This window comes from Ornithodoros turicata, chromosome 1, assembly GCF_037126465.1.
Source record: "Ornithodoros turicata isolate Travis chromosome 1, ASM3712646v1, whole genome shotgun sequence".
NCBI classification, from domain to species: domain Eukaryota; kingdom Metazoa; phylum Arthropoda; class Arachnida; order Ixodida; family Argasidae; genus Ornithodoros; species Ornithodoros turicata.
In genome coordinates, this window is record NC_088201.1 from 56,135,032 (window position 1) to 56,151,539 (window position 16,508).

At 43.0% G+C, this 16,508-nt stretch overlaps 1 protein-coding gene across 3 annotated transcripts in view; it reads left to right on the forward strand.

Moving 5' to 3' along the window:
• LOC135378266 (piezo-type mechanosensitive ion channel component 2-like) overlaps nt 1–16,508 on the forward strand; it is a 101,089-nt gene that overhangs the window by 36,580 nt on the left and 48,001 nt on the right. For all 3 annotated transcript variants that reach the window (XM_064611247.1, XM_064611249.1, XM_064611248.1), the window contains 11 exons: nt 891–1,080; nt 2,184–2,355; nt 4,854–5,074; nt 5,827–5,975; nt 6,697–6,846; nt 6,904–7,124; nt 9,788–9,921; nt 11,584–11,757; nt 11,897–12,010; nt 13,566–13,766; nt 14,393–14,594. In XM_064611247.1, the coding sequence (XP_064467317.1) occupies nt 891–1,080; nt 2,184–2,355; nt 4,854–5,074; nt 5,827–5,975; nt 6,697–6,846; nt 6,904–7,124; nt 9,788–9,921; nt 11,584–11,757; nt 11,897–12,010; nt 13,566–13,766; nt 14,393–14,594 (1,928 nt within the window). The remainder of the gene's footprint in view (nt 1–890; nt 1,081–2,183; nt 2,356–4,853; nt 5,075–5,826; nt 5,976–6,696; nt 6,847–6,903; nt 7,125–9,787; nt 9,922–11,583; nt 11,758–11,896; nt 12,011–13,565; nt 13,767–14,392; nt 14,595–16,508) is intronic.

The following is a 16,508-nucleotide window of genomic DNA, read 5'->3' on the forward strand; positions in this document are numbered from 1 at the left end:
TTCAATAGGTGGTGCTGGATGGGGCTGACAGTGGGGACACCGTGCGAGCTCGTCGGCCCCACTCCAAGACCGGTTTTGATACTCTATGCTACCCACGTGGGTTTGTTTTAGCGCATGATGAGGGTGGTTCGCTGGAGAGCTGCTAGGATACGATGTGAATGTGAGAGAGGTCCATTACTGATCATAAACAAATCAAAATCTTTAAATTTTTCTAGTTTCACTATTTCGTCCGAAATCATCTGTGTTATTGTAACTTTTCATTGTGACATATTTGACTATCTTGCTATCACACTTTTATTGAATTTACACGTACAGGACGCAATTTTATAATCAGTGGTGCCATTTTTTAAACCTTCACTGTGAGGGTTTGGATGTCATAACTGCAGGGGTTCTTATGTTCACGCGCTAACTTTTTTCCAGAGCAGGCTGCCCAAAGTAGGAATCCCTTAGAATATATAAAATGTGGTACCTTATATATTTGCCATTGATGCCATTGTGAAGGTATGACAACTGTTTAGAGACTGGAACGACAGCACCCACAACGGTAATGCCATTCTAGGCGGGTGCACACAAGCCATCTGTTCTCGCACAAATTAGTGTGACAACGAGGCAAAAGCATACGCGCTGGACATTTCAATTGGCTATGCAAGTAACTCAGGACCATTGGAACTATCACAAGTTGAGAGAGAGAATGAGTAGCTACCCCCTTTCTACTGCTGTTTGTGGTTGTTAGCTGCAGCACATGAAGCGATAGAATTGCAAGGCTGCATTCACTTAACTTTGGGCAGGGCACTTTGATGTCTTGAGTGGACATGGTGAACATAGAGTGAATATGAGTCTGTGATTGAGCCTGTTTACAGCAGTACTATATGAAGTGTTTTATTCTGTAGCTCACGTGCTGCATGCCTACGGTCTTCTCCAGCACTTGTCGCATATGCAGAGGCTCTATTGCTTCTCCAGTACCTATACAGCTTGGACTTGCGTGACGACGAACTTCCGCAGAAGGTGCATGCAGTAAACTTAGCCCAAATTGGACTTGTCAAGTACCACCATGATTCTTATCAACCCTTGGCTGTTAAGGTAACACCACTTTATTTCTTCACCTTCCACGTTACATGTTGTCATTGTAGCATGCGTCTTGGTTGCTGTGCTTGTATAGAGTTCAGAGCAGACTAACGTGAACTTAAGGATATCCACACACTGGACCAATGGACAGTTGTATATGGTGCGTGTGTGCGTCTTCTCAAGCCAGGTCTTCCTCTGAACTTCATTTTAGCCGTAGAATAGTAAAACAGCAAAAACTACAAATAACGAAGTACTGTACCTTGAAACAAAATGAGCAACAAGCTTTTGTGCAGAGTATGCACAGAGAGTGCAAACGTGGCACAAAATTTTGTCACTCATTAAAATTGCTTGAGATGCATCATTCTTGGTAGTTTTTGTTCTGTCAATACGAGCTTTAAGTTGGCCTGAGCTACTTGCTTCTTCTGGTTTCCATAGAATTGTAACATGGTATACCGACTATCCTTGCGTTTGCTGACCATCTGTTAACTGGCGTGCGCGCGACTCCCGCTTGGCCTCGTTCCCATGTTGATGGATGGCGAAGCCGTTAGTTGGATTGGTGCGCCATGGCAGAAGCCTTGCGGCAGGGGAAATAACGGTAGCTACACTCCTGTCTAAGCCTCGTTCAGCAGTTGGTTAGATTGGTGCGCCATGGCAGAAACCTTGCGACACGCGAAGCAACGGCAACGCTGCACCATCTCTTAGGCGAGAGCAGAGGCTTGGGAAGTGCCTGCCCTCCGCATCCTCCTATTGGCCGGCATCCAGGAGGCGGAGCCTCCCTCGCTCTTGCTCAGCAAACTCAAGGATAGTCGGTATACCTGTATTGTCACTGATTCTTTTTTTCAATGTGATTGCAACATTGTAGCAATTCCTAATACATTCGACGGGGCAAGGGAATTCCTTGTCCCAATCCTTGTCCCAAGCCATCGGCAAAAAAAAGAAAAACTTAAACTGAATCGGTTGGCTTATATTGTGCACTAATGTGCTAATACGATGCACTAGAACGATTGCACTGTGTGCCTTATGTCGGTGGATTTTTTTTATTGTTGCATTTTTTTCATGTATTGTATACTTTTACATTCTGTCACATGCATGCTTTCATATAGAGTTTACACTTTCAGATCCTCTATTCTGTGATGTTTTGGATCACGCTGCGACAGTACGTCGAGTACAAACGATCTGCTGATTGCACTCCTCAAGTGGTTGCCATAGAAACTGAATTGGCACATCCTCAGGAAACTGCTTCCCCTGAAATAGTAGCCATGGAGCCATTTGCAGCACGTTACCACCCAGGTAAACAATAGTTACCTGCAGGTTAAGCCGGCAACCAATACCTAATCACTTCCTTCAGTGCCCCTAAGCACAACATTTTATAATCTTTCACTGAGTACCATGATAGTGTAGTTCATAGGTTCCTAAACTGTGTTCCGCTAACTGCTCGCCCTCAGCAGCCCCTCGAGCAGCTCCTCACCTTCTCCTCTGTCACGCCGCCAGAACTCGTGGTGGTTTGGCTTTCTACATATATAGTCGTGGCCAAAGGTTTTGAGAATTTTTGTTTCAATTTTGTTGTCGATTGTGTTCAAATTTTGTTTTGGTTTGCATTCACTTAAGATTATCATGAAGAGTGATCAGATGATTTGCAATTAATTACGAAGCCTTTCCCGGCCATGAAAATTAAATGTGAAAAAACAAAATGATGTCAGTCTCAAAACTTTTGGCTACGACTGTACATGAGTCTGCCAATGTTGGCCGTGCCCGTGTGTTGCTTGGGACTTTTCAAGACTGGTTGAAGGGTTTCCCAGGGTGAAGTGAAAAAAGTTGGAGAACCTATGCTGTAGTCACTGATAGTGCAATATTGGCCACTGGAGCGTGTGACTAATATTTTAGCTAAGACCTCTTGCAGTGCATGCTGTTTCTTGTCACACTCTGTCTCTGATGGTTGTGGATCCAGATAACTAACATTCCTTGCCTTAGATCAGCAATGAGGGAATGCATAAGCAAGACCTATGGACTGGGTTGAAGAGCACTTCAGAAATCTTTGTTCCAGCTGCATCACTATGAGATCGCCACGGCGATAAGAAAGCTGTGTGATTGCCTTTTTAGATTTCTGATTCTTTGTGCAAAGCAGTCGCATAACTTCAGAGGAGGAACGTGACAATGAGACACTTGTGTGTAACATTTCCACATCTGGGGACTGCACAAATGGATGGGACTAGGCTCTCAGTGGTTCAGTGATGGTTCCATGGCAAAGTGATCTCGAATACCCAAATGGCATTCGTATAATGTACTTCTTTCAATAATCTACTAGGTCTGGCTTTGTACCCTGACTGAGGTGCAAATGGATTCTTTGTCAGTTGCTTCCTGCTAGACAAAAGGGGGGGGAGGGACACAGTAATTGTAGAGGCAGTTTTTACTTGAACAAGGTTAAAATCTGGGCAGGTTGGTTATTCATTTTAAATCGGATAAAACCCCAGTGCTGGGTATAAAAAAGGGACAAAGGACGACACAAGGAACGACACACAGTGCAGAAACTGTGCAGTCGTTGTGTGTTCCTTGTAGCGTCCTTTGTCTCTTTTTTAAACCCAGCACTGGGGTTTTATCGATTTTAAAATAAGTTTCTACTTGTTTGTTATATAGTTGCTTTAGTATTAAAGGAGCAGTCTAGAGGCCCACAACTTTGTTTCTGTTTTTGGCCAGTATGGAATGTTAGGCGGCCGAAAACAGTTTTCCCACAATTAGTGCAACCGTAGCTAAATTGGGACGCCTGCAATAGCTCCCCGAACCTCCCGCGCGCGAAACACCCTCCTTCACCTTCACGATAGGCACGTGATGAGCGCCACCACACACGTCACTATGTGACGCAAGTGGTGAGGACGCTCCTCATTGGACTTTGGATCACATGATCTAGGTGAGCAACATCGCCCAGGCCGGAGCGTCTGCTACCACTTCGGAGACGCCATGCGTTCTCCGGCTTCGTGATGTCCGAAACGAAGGGTTTGAAGGCTGTCCACGACACAACCACGATTTTTTGGGACCGCAGGCACCACGGGAAGAACGAGTGGTGCAGCCCAAAATTAACTGCGTTTGTACAGCAAAAACCCCGTGCTTCTCGACAGTGTGCAGCCTGTCCGACAGTTTTCACCGTGCAGTTGGTTCAGTGGCTAACAGGTGGCGCCACAATACCACTGCCATCGCTAGCTTTCTGCTGCTGTGAATTCTGAGATTGCACAGAAGCTATGGATATATTACTCTTGTGATCGTAATCTTATTTTCTCAGGCTGCGTATATGCTTCTTTTTTTTTAAGAAAACGTGATATAAATCATATAAATAATAGAAGTCAACAAGAAGCAGCTCGCAATGTTCATAGCAGACGGTTTTCCCTACGAACGAATGAGGGGCTCTCTACCACGAATGTCACACTAGAGTGGGTGTGGTCTGCAGTTGGAGCGCTCCGGCCTGTCACCGCGACAGCGATTTTCCAAATTAATTGCACCGTGGTGATACAACTTTGGGCAGAAATATTTTGTGGGAATGCTTTTCACATACTGCTTTACAAGATGACAGCAGTTTTGGGCCATGTTAGATACCACTTTAATGCTCCTTTAAGCTTATTGTGACTGTGCATATGTTTTGAATCCTCTGATTCACATTATATGAGACAAAGGTGCATGGTCTGCAGAAATAAACAATTTTTGTGCACTGGGAACATCATTATCATTATTCATCATCATTATCATTATTGACTATTTTGTCTTGTTATGTACTAAGATGTAATATCTTGTCTGATTAGGTGTGCATGCCAGCCGACAGATGAGTGTGACTGTTGCAGCAGTGGTCGGAGCACAAGCAAGCTTGCGCCGCCTTGGAGCATTGCTCCACCGCTTCCTCACTCATTACTGGATATGGGTGGTAGCTTCCATGCTGATGGTTATTTCCCTGGGAGGATCGGATGTTGTCCTGTACCGTATCGCTTACATGTTCCTCTTCCTCTTCTTCATACTCATGTTTCAGGTTAGCTCGATTCATGTTTTGGCCGTTCCGCGAACGAGTCCGAATAATCGAGCATGTCCGAAAAATCGGTCGGCGACTGTAGTATAGCAAAACTAAAGCGTTCTAACATGGGAATGTGTAAGCTACATGTCGTGTTGCGTGCCAACGCTAAATACAGTGTAACATCCTGTGCGTGTGAGAGTTTGAGAGATCCCACCTATGCGCACGCTCCTGTGCATGTGGCGTATTGACAAAACCACTACTAACGATGCCCTAAATATCAGAACCTGAAATGCACTGTTTGCCCTGGCTCTCTGGTTGTTGGGACACTTGCACTCTAAAATATGAGGCCGCTTTGAGCCATACTGCAAAAAATCTAGCTGTTGCTTTAAGATGCTTTCCAAAATATTTGATACGAAAATACATGGCTCTACCGAAAGCTTGAATGCGTCAGTGGTTTCGTCTGACAGATTACAAGCGCTAGTACTTTTGGAGTTAAAAAGTCAGTCAGTGAGTGCAGTTGAGTGAACATAACATGCTCTTTTGTTTCTTACAGCAGGCGTAAACAGAAATAATTATGTTGTCCTATGACGTGTGATATACAAAATATAGCTCGGAGCGATCTAGAAAGAAACACTTTTTGGATAAATTTCTGCTGGCAAAGTAACAAGCGAGTCTTTCTAAAAAAAGATATTTTTTATCGCATTTGAAAATCTGGAACCCTTTTGTTAATGAGGGCAGATTATGTAAGTGTACCTTTCTGGCCTTTTCAGTTTTCATATGAGCTGTGGATACGTGTAATGTATGGCTTCTGGCTAACGGTGATCATCTACTCCATGCTGGTACTTGTCCTCATCTACACGTATCAGTTCGAGAATTTCCCGAGCTACTGGACTAACTACCTAGGTGTGCCACAAGAGATGTAAGTTCCACCTTTTTTAACATTTCTTCAACATTTATGGCTACGTCTGATGTACGTGCGATGTCTATCAATGTGATGTCTATGGTTGACTGGAAAGTCCAGCATGCTAATATCAGTGTCAGCACCAGTCCACGTGCTTTGGGCAAACTCTCTCAAAGACTGTTTTGATATCTAGAGAGAAAAAAAAAAAAAAAAAAAAACCAATGCCTTGAAGCAAAAGCCTCAAGTCAGGAGCCGACTGGAGTCTTTTTCTTCGATCTACCTTCTCTGGATCACTGGATCCTCCGCTTTTCTAAATTTCCCTAGTAACTTTCCCTCTTTCCCTAGCTGAGATGCTAGTATTTCCCTAATTATATGAACAATGCCAGTCGTTAAAGCATAAGCTCCAACCTGTCCTTAATTTGGATAAAGAAATAGCAAATGGATAGGGTCAGTGTTAGAGAGGCAATGAACAAAGCAACCACTTTAAACCCTGCAGTCTAAGGCTTTCGGTGAGTTCATCTATGTGACCTTTCCAGCGTCTAGATGTGCATATGCAGCCCCTCTCCTGACTGAGATGTGCTAAAAATTAGTTTAGCATGGAATACCCACTGTCAAGTTTGGAAATATCATATCAGCTATCACAGTGTTAAATGTACAATTTCATTTACTATGTTACTGGTTATAGTAATGCCTTTAAGATTAGTGTGCAGTCATCTGGAAATGTCATTGATGTGTGCAGACAGAAGGACATAGGCTTGGAAGTTTACCAGAGTGACCCTGGTACTCTGTTCCTCAAGCTGCTCACTCCAACGTTCTTCCTAGTCATCACTATCATTCAGCTCCACTACTTCCACCAGGAGTTTGTGAAACTAAATCAACACATCTACAGGTAGAAGGGGCCAGTTGCAAGTTCTAGTTTCAACATCTAACATTAGTACTTGTTCAGTTCAAGGAGGAGCACAGAAGACGTTTCCTCTCGTGGGACATACCTAGATGCTCCCGAAGACAGGGTAGCTGATGAAGGCAGTGTGCACGTCGATCTCCCAGATACCGAGCAGCAGCAGCAACAGCAGCAGCAGACTGATGATGAGGAGGAGGAGGAAGCACCAACGCCTGAAACTGTGTTGTCGCGTCCTCCAAGTAGAGTGCAGGAAGAAGCTGCACAAGGTATGATAGGTTTGAACCCCTTCCTTGGTGAGTTATTGTTCAGACAAAAAAAAAAGAAGAAGAAACTTGATAATTCATCCCAGGTGGAAATTTTTTGCAAGCGGAACCACTTTCACGTGGTTTATGAAACCTTTCCCACTTTGGAGAACCTCTTGGAGAATATCCACTTTAGGAAAAACCACTTGCAAGTGGTTCCACTTGGAGAAACCTCTTTCAATAGGTTTATGAAACCTTTCCCACTTTGGGGAACCAATTCCAAGTGGTTCCGCTTCTGTAGTCCACTTATAGTCAGCGATAGACATGTATTTAACAGCATAGTACTTTTACTTTTACTTACTACTTAATTTTTCTACCCTTCTACTTGATAATTCATGGCACCCTAGTGTTCCGTACACATGCTATAAAACCCTTTAATTTGGCGACCTCGTTTTTTTTTTTAGCAAATCGGGTACATATTTGCGGGCCAATAAAATTTGCAAACTGTGGATGCTAAAATCCTTGTGGCTTAATTGGCTTACATCGTGAAAAGTCTGAACTTGCACTTAGCGCTTTGATAAAAGCGGCATTGCACATTCTTGTGCTGTAGAGTATAGTTTTCAGCATTCCAGCATAGTTTTCAAAGTGACAAATCTTGCATAAAAATCTGCAAATTTTTCAATCCATGAAATTTATGAAAATTAAGGGCTCATGAACAATAAGGGTTTTACAATATTCTTACACTTTCAGATAATTTGAATTTCATAACATCAAGCTGTGAGACATGTTCCACAGGGGAAAAGAGAGCTTTCTGAAAGCAAAGCTCTTCTTTCTCTTCCTGTGCTGCCCTCTGTAACGCACATGCTGTCACCATCAACAGTTGAAAGCTGTTTGCTTTCCACTTTTCTGTGGTGTTAGTTTCAGCATTGTGTGAAATTTGTCCTCTTTGTTGGTAACTCAGCTGGGACTAGCATTTTATGTCTGGTGTCATGTCTGGTGATCAGAACATGGCCCAGGATTGTTGCATTCATGTTTAATTTTCGCTTGGTTTGCTTTTATGCTTAATCATGTTTAACACCTCTAATTGTGTTTACAGCCTGATTGTAATTAGTTCAGATCTCATCTCCAGTGTCTATTTTTCAATAATACACTCAGCACTGTAAAAGTGGTTAATTTCGCTGTCTTAATAATTCGCGAATTTGTGTGGGAGCGCGTTTCGGGAATATTTCGCAGGACCTTAATTTCGCGAATTCATGTGGAAAATGGCGAAAGCAGAAATCGCGGGATCGGGGAGATCGGACAATCATGACAATGCCGACAGCAAACAACGAGAATTAGCCGGCCTACATGCCGGCTGGCTTATAGAGGCTCGCGGTGAGCTCAAATCTCGTAACAATGACATACGTGCTGGTTTTGTGAAAGCAGGTATCTGCAATGCCAAGTGATAACACTATGCGACTAAACTACTGATGTTGAAGTGGCGTTTCAATTAGGGGTGTGCGAATATTCGAGTTCTCGAATTCGAATCGAATATCAAACGCTCGAACTATTCGATTCGCGAATCGAATATCCAATATTCGATTTTTCGAATATTCGACTATTCCATGAATAGGAACGACACAACCCGAAAGTGGGCTTCACCTGATGCTTCCGTGCATGAGGTGAAGCCTCCTTTACGAAATTGCCCTTGCTTCAGGACCAACACAGGCGGGACAGTGTTTAGTTTAAGATAGTTATCCAAAGTTAGTTTTGCAGACATCGTCTGTGGAAGGGGTGGCGCCCCTCACATATGCAGTTTAGCGGTACCGACCGGGGCTTTGATTTGATGTCTGTGAGGTTGCCTTTAAAAAGTTAGGACTCTCGAATAATGACTACAGCCCACGACCAAGAAGGGTGTCTTAAAGATGTCCTTTACGTCTAAAATTTCAGTATTGCAACTTCCTAGGGCAAGTGCAAAGAAACTAAAGGGTGTTCGTGGCAAAGCTGAGGCAGGATGCCAATTCGTTTGTTTTACAAATGGCCTGTACTTGTCTGAAACAATTACAGCATCATCTGTATAACATGCTACTGCCTGACATCAAATTTTGAAATGAAGGTAACCACTCCAGTAAATGTTGGCTCACCTGAAAAGCAGGAAGCACTCTCATGTAAAATTAAAGAGTAGGGGCTTTAAACAGAAGAATTGTGTGTCTATCTTGTGACAGTTAATGCCAGAAAAATTACACTAAAGCCATGGGCTACAAAATGGAAACTTTTAGTGCAAAAGTCACATATTGTAAATTTTGCACGAATATTCGATATTCGGAATTTTTTCCTCCATTCGATTTTATATTCGATTCGACTTAAAATATTCGGATTCGCACACCCCTAGTTTCAATTATAGAAATGTTTGACAAGACCAAAGTGTGAGAATAAAAGTCGTCAAGTAAGTCGATTTGTCTTTGTGGAGCTGATGTCGTCGCAAATTCCAGTGCCCATACTTTTTCATCCCCGCTACCTATATTTCCCGGAACCTTAATTTTGCGAAAAAAACCTTGATTGCGAAATTCGCGAAAATTAAGTCCTTGCGAAAATTTCTACTTTTACAGTAAAATGAATTCACAGCACTGAATACTTGACTGTTATTTCATATCTTTGTAAGCTAGATGCTCTTATAGCTTATGCACTTCTGCTTTGTTCAACTGCAGAATCCCATATATGGTGGTCAATGGAACGCATTGGCCAGTTCATGAGCTCGGTACTGGAAGTGGTGTGGCGTCTTCTCGAGATTCACATGATAAAAATAGTGTTATTCTCTGTCATGTGTCTCTCCATCTACGATGTAAGCCTTCCTGTTTAATAGTTTTACTTTTGTCTGGTACTGTTGTGAGACCAATATAAATTTTTTTGTAGGCTTTCTAATTTAGAGCTCATTTCATGCTTGTGAGGAACATTGGCATGCTCAGGTTCACTGTACAGAAAAAATGTATGCATATGTCTGCAGTTTTGTGCAGATGGAAAGAGTGATGCTACATGAAAGCTGTGTGAAATTGGAAGAAATTTGCAAAATAGAGCGAAATTTCGCTATGCAAATGAGCCGAAACCAGAACTTCGCGCTACTCAAGCGCAGAAAGAGCGAGAGGCGATCCACATGAGAGGGCCACATGCTTTGGAGTGATGGTGCCGATTGGAGTAGGTGCTAATCTGTTGGCCAGGTAGACCGCTCTCCGACCCAAATAAGGCGATGTCGCTTCTGCGCTCGAAAAGTGCGTAGTTCTGGTTTCGGCTCATTTGCATGGCAAAATTTGGCAATTTATATGTCAAGGTATGTTCGCTTCTCTCAGAGTGTTTAATAAGATCGATGGATTTGAATAATGACTGACTCCAATTCTGCATCTTGTATATCCCAGAAAACATCTCAGTAACAAGTTAATTAAATAATTTGAGCTAATTAGTCGTCCAGTGATTGCATACACTGTCCTTGAGGATGTCCATCTGGCCAAATAACCCGCTTTCCCAGACGCTACTCTCACAACTTTTTTGCAGAAAAATTGTGTCGAATAAAAAGAAACACCCTGTATATTTATACGCATGCATTCATGTCCTTTTCGTGTTGACATCTGCTTCATCCCCATCCAATCAGCATGATAACCCCACCCTAAACAAATGACAGAATGCACAGATGATATCTTAGGATGTAACTGCAGAGCTGCAGATGTGATCTTGTTTTGTAGCAATTTTTTGTATGTTGCCTGAAAACTTCGCTTATGACCTCTGCATACAAAACAGGGTAACATGTACAACTTTCCAAGCTCAGGAACAATTTCTTCAGTCATTTATTCTCAGCACTCATATGTGCTGTGCGGAAAGAAGGTGCTGAGTTTGCAGGATTGAGGCCTACTAAGGTCACTAAGAACTCGCTTGTGCGAAATGTGGAAAACATTTTGGCTGGTTCGATACTTTTGCTTGTTTTATCTGTGTCCGATTGGCTATCCATCCACTATGTTGACATCTGCGACTGATCTGCATCTGCTCGAGCTCTATGCACGTTCAATTTGCATGCTGATCATTCGTACTTTATCCGAATCTGCAAGTGTTCTGAGGATGTTCGTTTACATTCACGGACAGTGCGGGGCTTTAGTTGCAAGTGTCTCTCGCATTCGTAGTCTGCGCCCATATTGGTAAATTTTGCATGGTTGTCGATCATTATGTGCACCATATCATGCCACGCAGAGGATGTGTTGACATGGCAAGGGATGGCAATAAGTTGACATTTCTTTCCCGTTCCTGCGGCATTTTGAGCAAAATGATTGTATACATATTAGCAGTTTTGTTCCCACTTTGTGCAAATTGATGTGCAAGTTGTGTATATGTGTGTGCCACATTATTCAGTTGGTGTATCCCACAACCACACGACACACTGAGAAAAGTGTTCTTGCAATGACCACCTATTGTGCTCCTTTCAATCTGACCAAGACAATCACCAAGATGGATGCACTTGCAGGTGTGCGCTGTCCACGTTGTGTTTGTGGCTCTAGTGGTGGTGGCACTACCCCTACGTGGCCTCCAAACATTCCTGTGCCACTGCTGTTCCTTATGGGCTTCCGCATTGCTTCTTGCAAAGATGATATATCAGTTGGGATTCGTAGACACATATGGCTGGGAAACCAATTGCACAGTGAGTAGTATGGTCCTTTCTCGAACGAGTTGCGCTGAACCTGTACCTACTTGAAAAGTCAGCATTACAACTGTTAACTTGCGTAATATTTCTGTGGTTGAGCCCACATACAGCTCAGTGTACTGTGTTTTTATGACAGCATGTGCAGGGTCTAGGCAATGCCACCAAGTTTCCATTTCCATTCAACCAGACCATTGATAATCGAGTTTGGGTTGGCTTTGAGAAAACTTCCCATCTTACGTCGTACTGCAAGGTTAGTAACATTCTTATTGAAACGTCATGTTTACTGATGATAATCCATTTAACTCTTGCTTTCTTGTGCTTCAGTAATGTACAACAGATTGCAAATGGACAGATACATTTGAATTCTTAGGAGTGACCTTTAAGTACTGTCTGCTTTCAGACCCTGGGCCGGTAGCTTTTTGTTCTGGTGAATTAAATATTGATGCTGTTTTCACGAGCAATGTTAATTGTTAATATTGTCACGTACAGTCGACCCCCGATTTGTGAACCTGGATTTACGAATTCCCTCCCTCACGCCCTCTGGGACAGGATGCTTCTCCTTCCTAATTTCAAACCTCGATTTATGAATGAATGTATATATTCTTTTTAAAATTATCTTCCAAAAATTTAAAAGTCACAATAAGACGACTATCTGACTATTTCTGCTATTTCAGTTCTGGCGGAAGCATGTATTTGCCCTCTAAACTGTGGTGTTGTCACCAACATATTGTGCCAAGTAGAACTGCATACTTGTTAATTTCTGTATACTGCCAAATGTTGGAAGTTCTCTCTACCTTTTACACAAATTTTTTTTAATGTTTGACATTATGACGACTGCTGGAGATCAGATATGGGTTCTGCAAGGATTGTAATGGAGGATCTGTATTTCAAATTGACATGGTAGTAGATGAGGCAATGAACATAGGAGGACAAACCACATACTTAAAGCGACAGTCCTGACCCAAACTGAAGCTTAAAAAATCTGATTAAATTGCAATTATGTCAGTTAGTTTGGCAAAAATTTCAATTAAATTCGCACCCTATTGCGGATTATTGAATGTTATGTCTATTATGTCACTGTCAGCAATTTGATTTCTGTACTGCCAAGCAGTCATTGCACAGATTCGAAACAAAACTTCCTGATGATTCAAATAACTCCAGAAAAATGTGCCAACTCAAGGATTCCAGTCTGAGCTATTTGAATGTCGTTGTTTCTTGGATTTTGGAGACTTACTGTGTGTTTTGTTTGCCCCTGGTGGAGCTCCCCTTGGCTAATTCTCATTGCTTGCATTGCTATGTTTTATCTTATCTTAAAACAGACCTCAATCGCTTTTACCTCTGTCGCGTACCCTTGTGACATCCACGAAGTTTCAATAGACCATGCTTACATCATTGGAAAAATGAAACTGACTATGAACATGTTGTTTGTTTTTACTAGAGCGCTCTGCTGGATGAAACTTTGCATATGATATCCACACATTACTCACAGTCGATTACAGCCCTAATCCAAAAACCAGTCACATATTTCGATTAGCAAATGGCCATTGATGTAAAGGCACTTGCAGTGGGGTTCAAACCCAAGCCCCTCATCAACATTGCAAGCCATGCCGGGGACATGGGGACATGGACTTGCCCTCAATACATTCTTTCTCTCAATTCACCCAGATAAACACACTTATTTCACCACTGTTTTTCAGTTTAATGCCACATGTTTGGAAAAAATGAAAATAATTTGCAAATGGCATGTGCATAACAGCTAGCACCCAACATAATAAGCTTTCTTCATGTTTCCGTGTCTTTTACAGGGTTACATAGGCCTGATTGTAGTCTTCTCAGCATATGCTATAGTTCGTTATCGTCAGCGCTTCCATCGGCTTAAACTTGGCCTTCCAGAGCCTAGCCCAGGAGTCGTATTCCCTTTAGCCAATCGTGGCAATGCCGACCAGGGCCTTGGAGAATGTCTGCAGTTCCTTGTAAATTATTTCTTCTATAAGTTTGGTGTTGAGGTAAGTGCTTTAGCCAGAATGGTTCTTGGCATTCCACTTGTATCATTAGAAGGTTGTTTATTGCAGTATTAGACACGTTGGACTGAACAGGGATTATAGGTTGTTCAGTGACTTCGAAAATTTCTGTAATATGTGGGCAAAGCATTTATTTTATGGTAACAGTGATTCCTTCAGTTCTCTGTCTTCAGTTGAGGACGTGCATTGATAGATTGATAGGGAGTATCCATCAGTACCCTGATGTGAGCCATTTGATACTGATCCATGTAGTTTATGTCATGATAGGGAACAAAAATTGTTTTGTCCGCTATCATGCCATGAACTACATGGAGGGTATACCCAGATAGGGCAGAAGGATCCTTCAGTGAAACAAAAATTGGCCTCAAAACACCATGGTCCATCACCCTAGGTGTGCAAATGTACGTTCATTCCTTTCATCTGAACAAATTCTCAAGACTTTGTCCGAGACCATGCTACACCATCAGGATTTGAGCTATGCATTGATAACTATATCTCCTGTGCAGTCCTAAAAGTGTGCCTGGCCAATAATGGGGTATGCTTGTAAGACATCACTTCGAAGGCTTGTTGCACGGTTCAGACTCAGTTTGTTTTCTCTGTTTACTATGCAGGTATGCTTTGTCACAATGGTGGCATGCATTGGAGTGCGACTTGACGTATTCTCTCTGGTGACTGCACTGTGGCTGTGTGCCTTGTTCTTGTTGCGCCGTCAACATCTCAGTTGTGCATGGCCCTTTTATGTCACATATCTGTGCATCGTCTTGCCCTTGCAGTACCTCATGGCTATGGGATTGCCTCCAGGACTCTGCATTGGTATGTTGAACAGCATATTTGTAATATTATACCTAGAACAGTTATTGGAACTTTTGGTTCCACATAAGATGACTTCGCTAAAAATGCACCAGAATAGTGCTGTTAGGTTAGCACAGTTCTCCCAAGAGGGACATCTCTACAAGTGAGCAGCCATGATAAATATGGTGTACCTAACGTGTTGCACATGGTATCTCCTTCAAGCTCCACGTGCTGTTCCCACATGTCTGAGTAGAAGGTTTACAGGGTACAATACCCCTTCCTTATGGACTAGGAAGCGACACAAGCATACTCAATGACAGCAGACATGACGCACACACTTCACACACGGGACCTAGAGGAAAAACAGGAGTTGCATTGGATTGGATGCCAGGAACGTTGGGGTGAAGCGATGTTGAAAGGCCGTGGTGGTACACAGTGTGGCTAAAAAGTTCCCAGACTTTTTCAAAAAAATTTCAAACATGTCGAAGAATGGCAGAAATGAATGGATCCACACAACTAAATGACTAACAACTTTTATTGCACTTGTTAAAACGGAAAAATTACAGCAAATGCTCAAAACTTGCTCCTTTGGCTTCAAAACATTTACAGACCCGCTTTCCGACAATGCTTGCGCATTGTTCCACCGTAATTTCGTCCCAGGCATTTATCAACGCCGCTTTCAGCACGTTTACTGTGCTATATCGTCTTCCCAAGAACTTGTCCTCCAGGATTGACCACACGGAGTAGTCCATTGAATTGAGATCCGGCGAATTTGGAGGCCAAATGTCCTTGCCCCAAGAGCCAGGAAACAGCTCCTCACTCACAGCAATCGTCGACTGGCAGAATGCGCCAGTGCCCAGTCTTGCTGAAGGGTGAACCCACCTTGGCCAAAGTGCTCCATTGCCCACGGGTCCAGTACATCATGGAGAAAGCGCTGCTGCTAGCTGGTGGCGTTGATTTTGACGTTTTTGTCGATGAAGACCGACGGCATCATAGTTGCGCCGAGGCCTGCCCAAAGCATTGCCGCGGCCATAAAATAACTGTGACTGATGATTTTCGCAGCAGAGGTCTTCTGTTGTCCCTTCTTGAGCAGTCGGTGTCGATTCTGGCAATTATGATGCGGCTCGATTGTGAAAACCTTCTCATCTGTGAAGAGAACTTTCGACAAGCGAGCAGCCAAGCCATTCTACGTGATTTCTCCAGCTGTTTCGCCTTCATTGCATCATTGAGGAAGTTGAGGCAAGCTATCTTGTAACTTTGATGGTTTAGCTTCCTTTTGACGATGTTCCGGAAGCTATCTTTGGTGATCTTAAGCTCTTTGGCCATTTTTCGCATCATACGCTCTGTGTTGCGCTGGACGCGACAGGAGACCTTCTGCACGTTCTTCGGCATTGTCGCGGTGGTCTGATGACCGCTCCGAGGACGGTCCTTGAGATTCTGGTTCCTTATAGCGTCCTTTTTTAACAGCGCAAATGCTCACAATAATCCCCGAACACATAATTGTTCCCGCACATGGAATGTTGTGCTTTGGATGGATATTTGATAAATGAAGTACTAGTGATCATGTTTCCACAATGTGTACCTCTGTTGTTCATCAAGGTCACATCATTCTAGCTTTTGGAGACGATACCAGTTTTGTGACACAGATGGAGGGGTACGAAAGAGCCAGGTGACGAGCGTACATATCATAGTGTACTTCTGCATTAAAGCTCAGCTCCGCCGATTTTCGACTGCGACAGAATGGAGCCATGCTTGGGCTGTGCGTTCGTTTCCGCACAGGGAGCATACATGTGAAAAATTTTCACCCATTTGTTTGTAGTTTTTAAGAAAACAATTTTTTAAATTTCCCTGGCACGGCGGTCCTGTGGTCGGCAAACCCTGACCAATCCCGGCTTCGTCCTGGCTTAGCCGCGCTCGTGGCTTGGCTAGCACCAA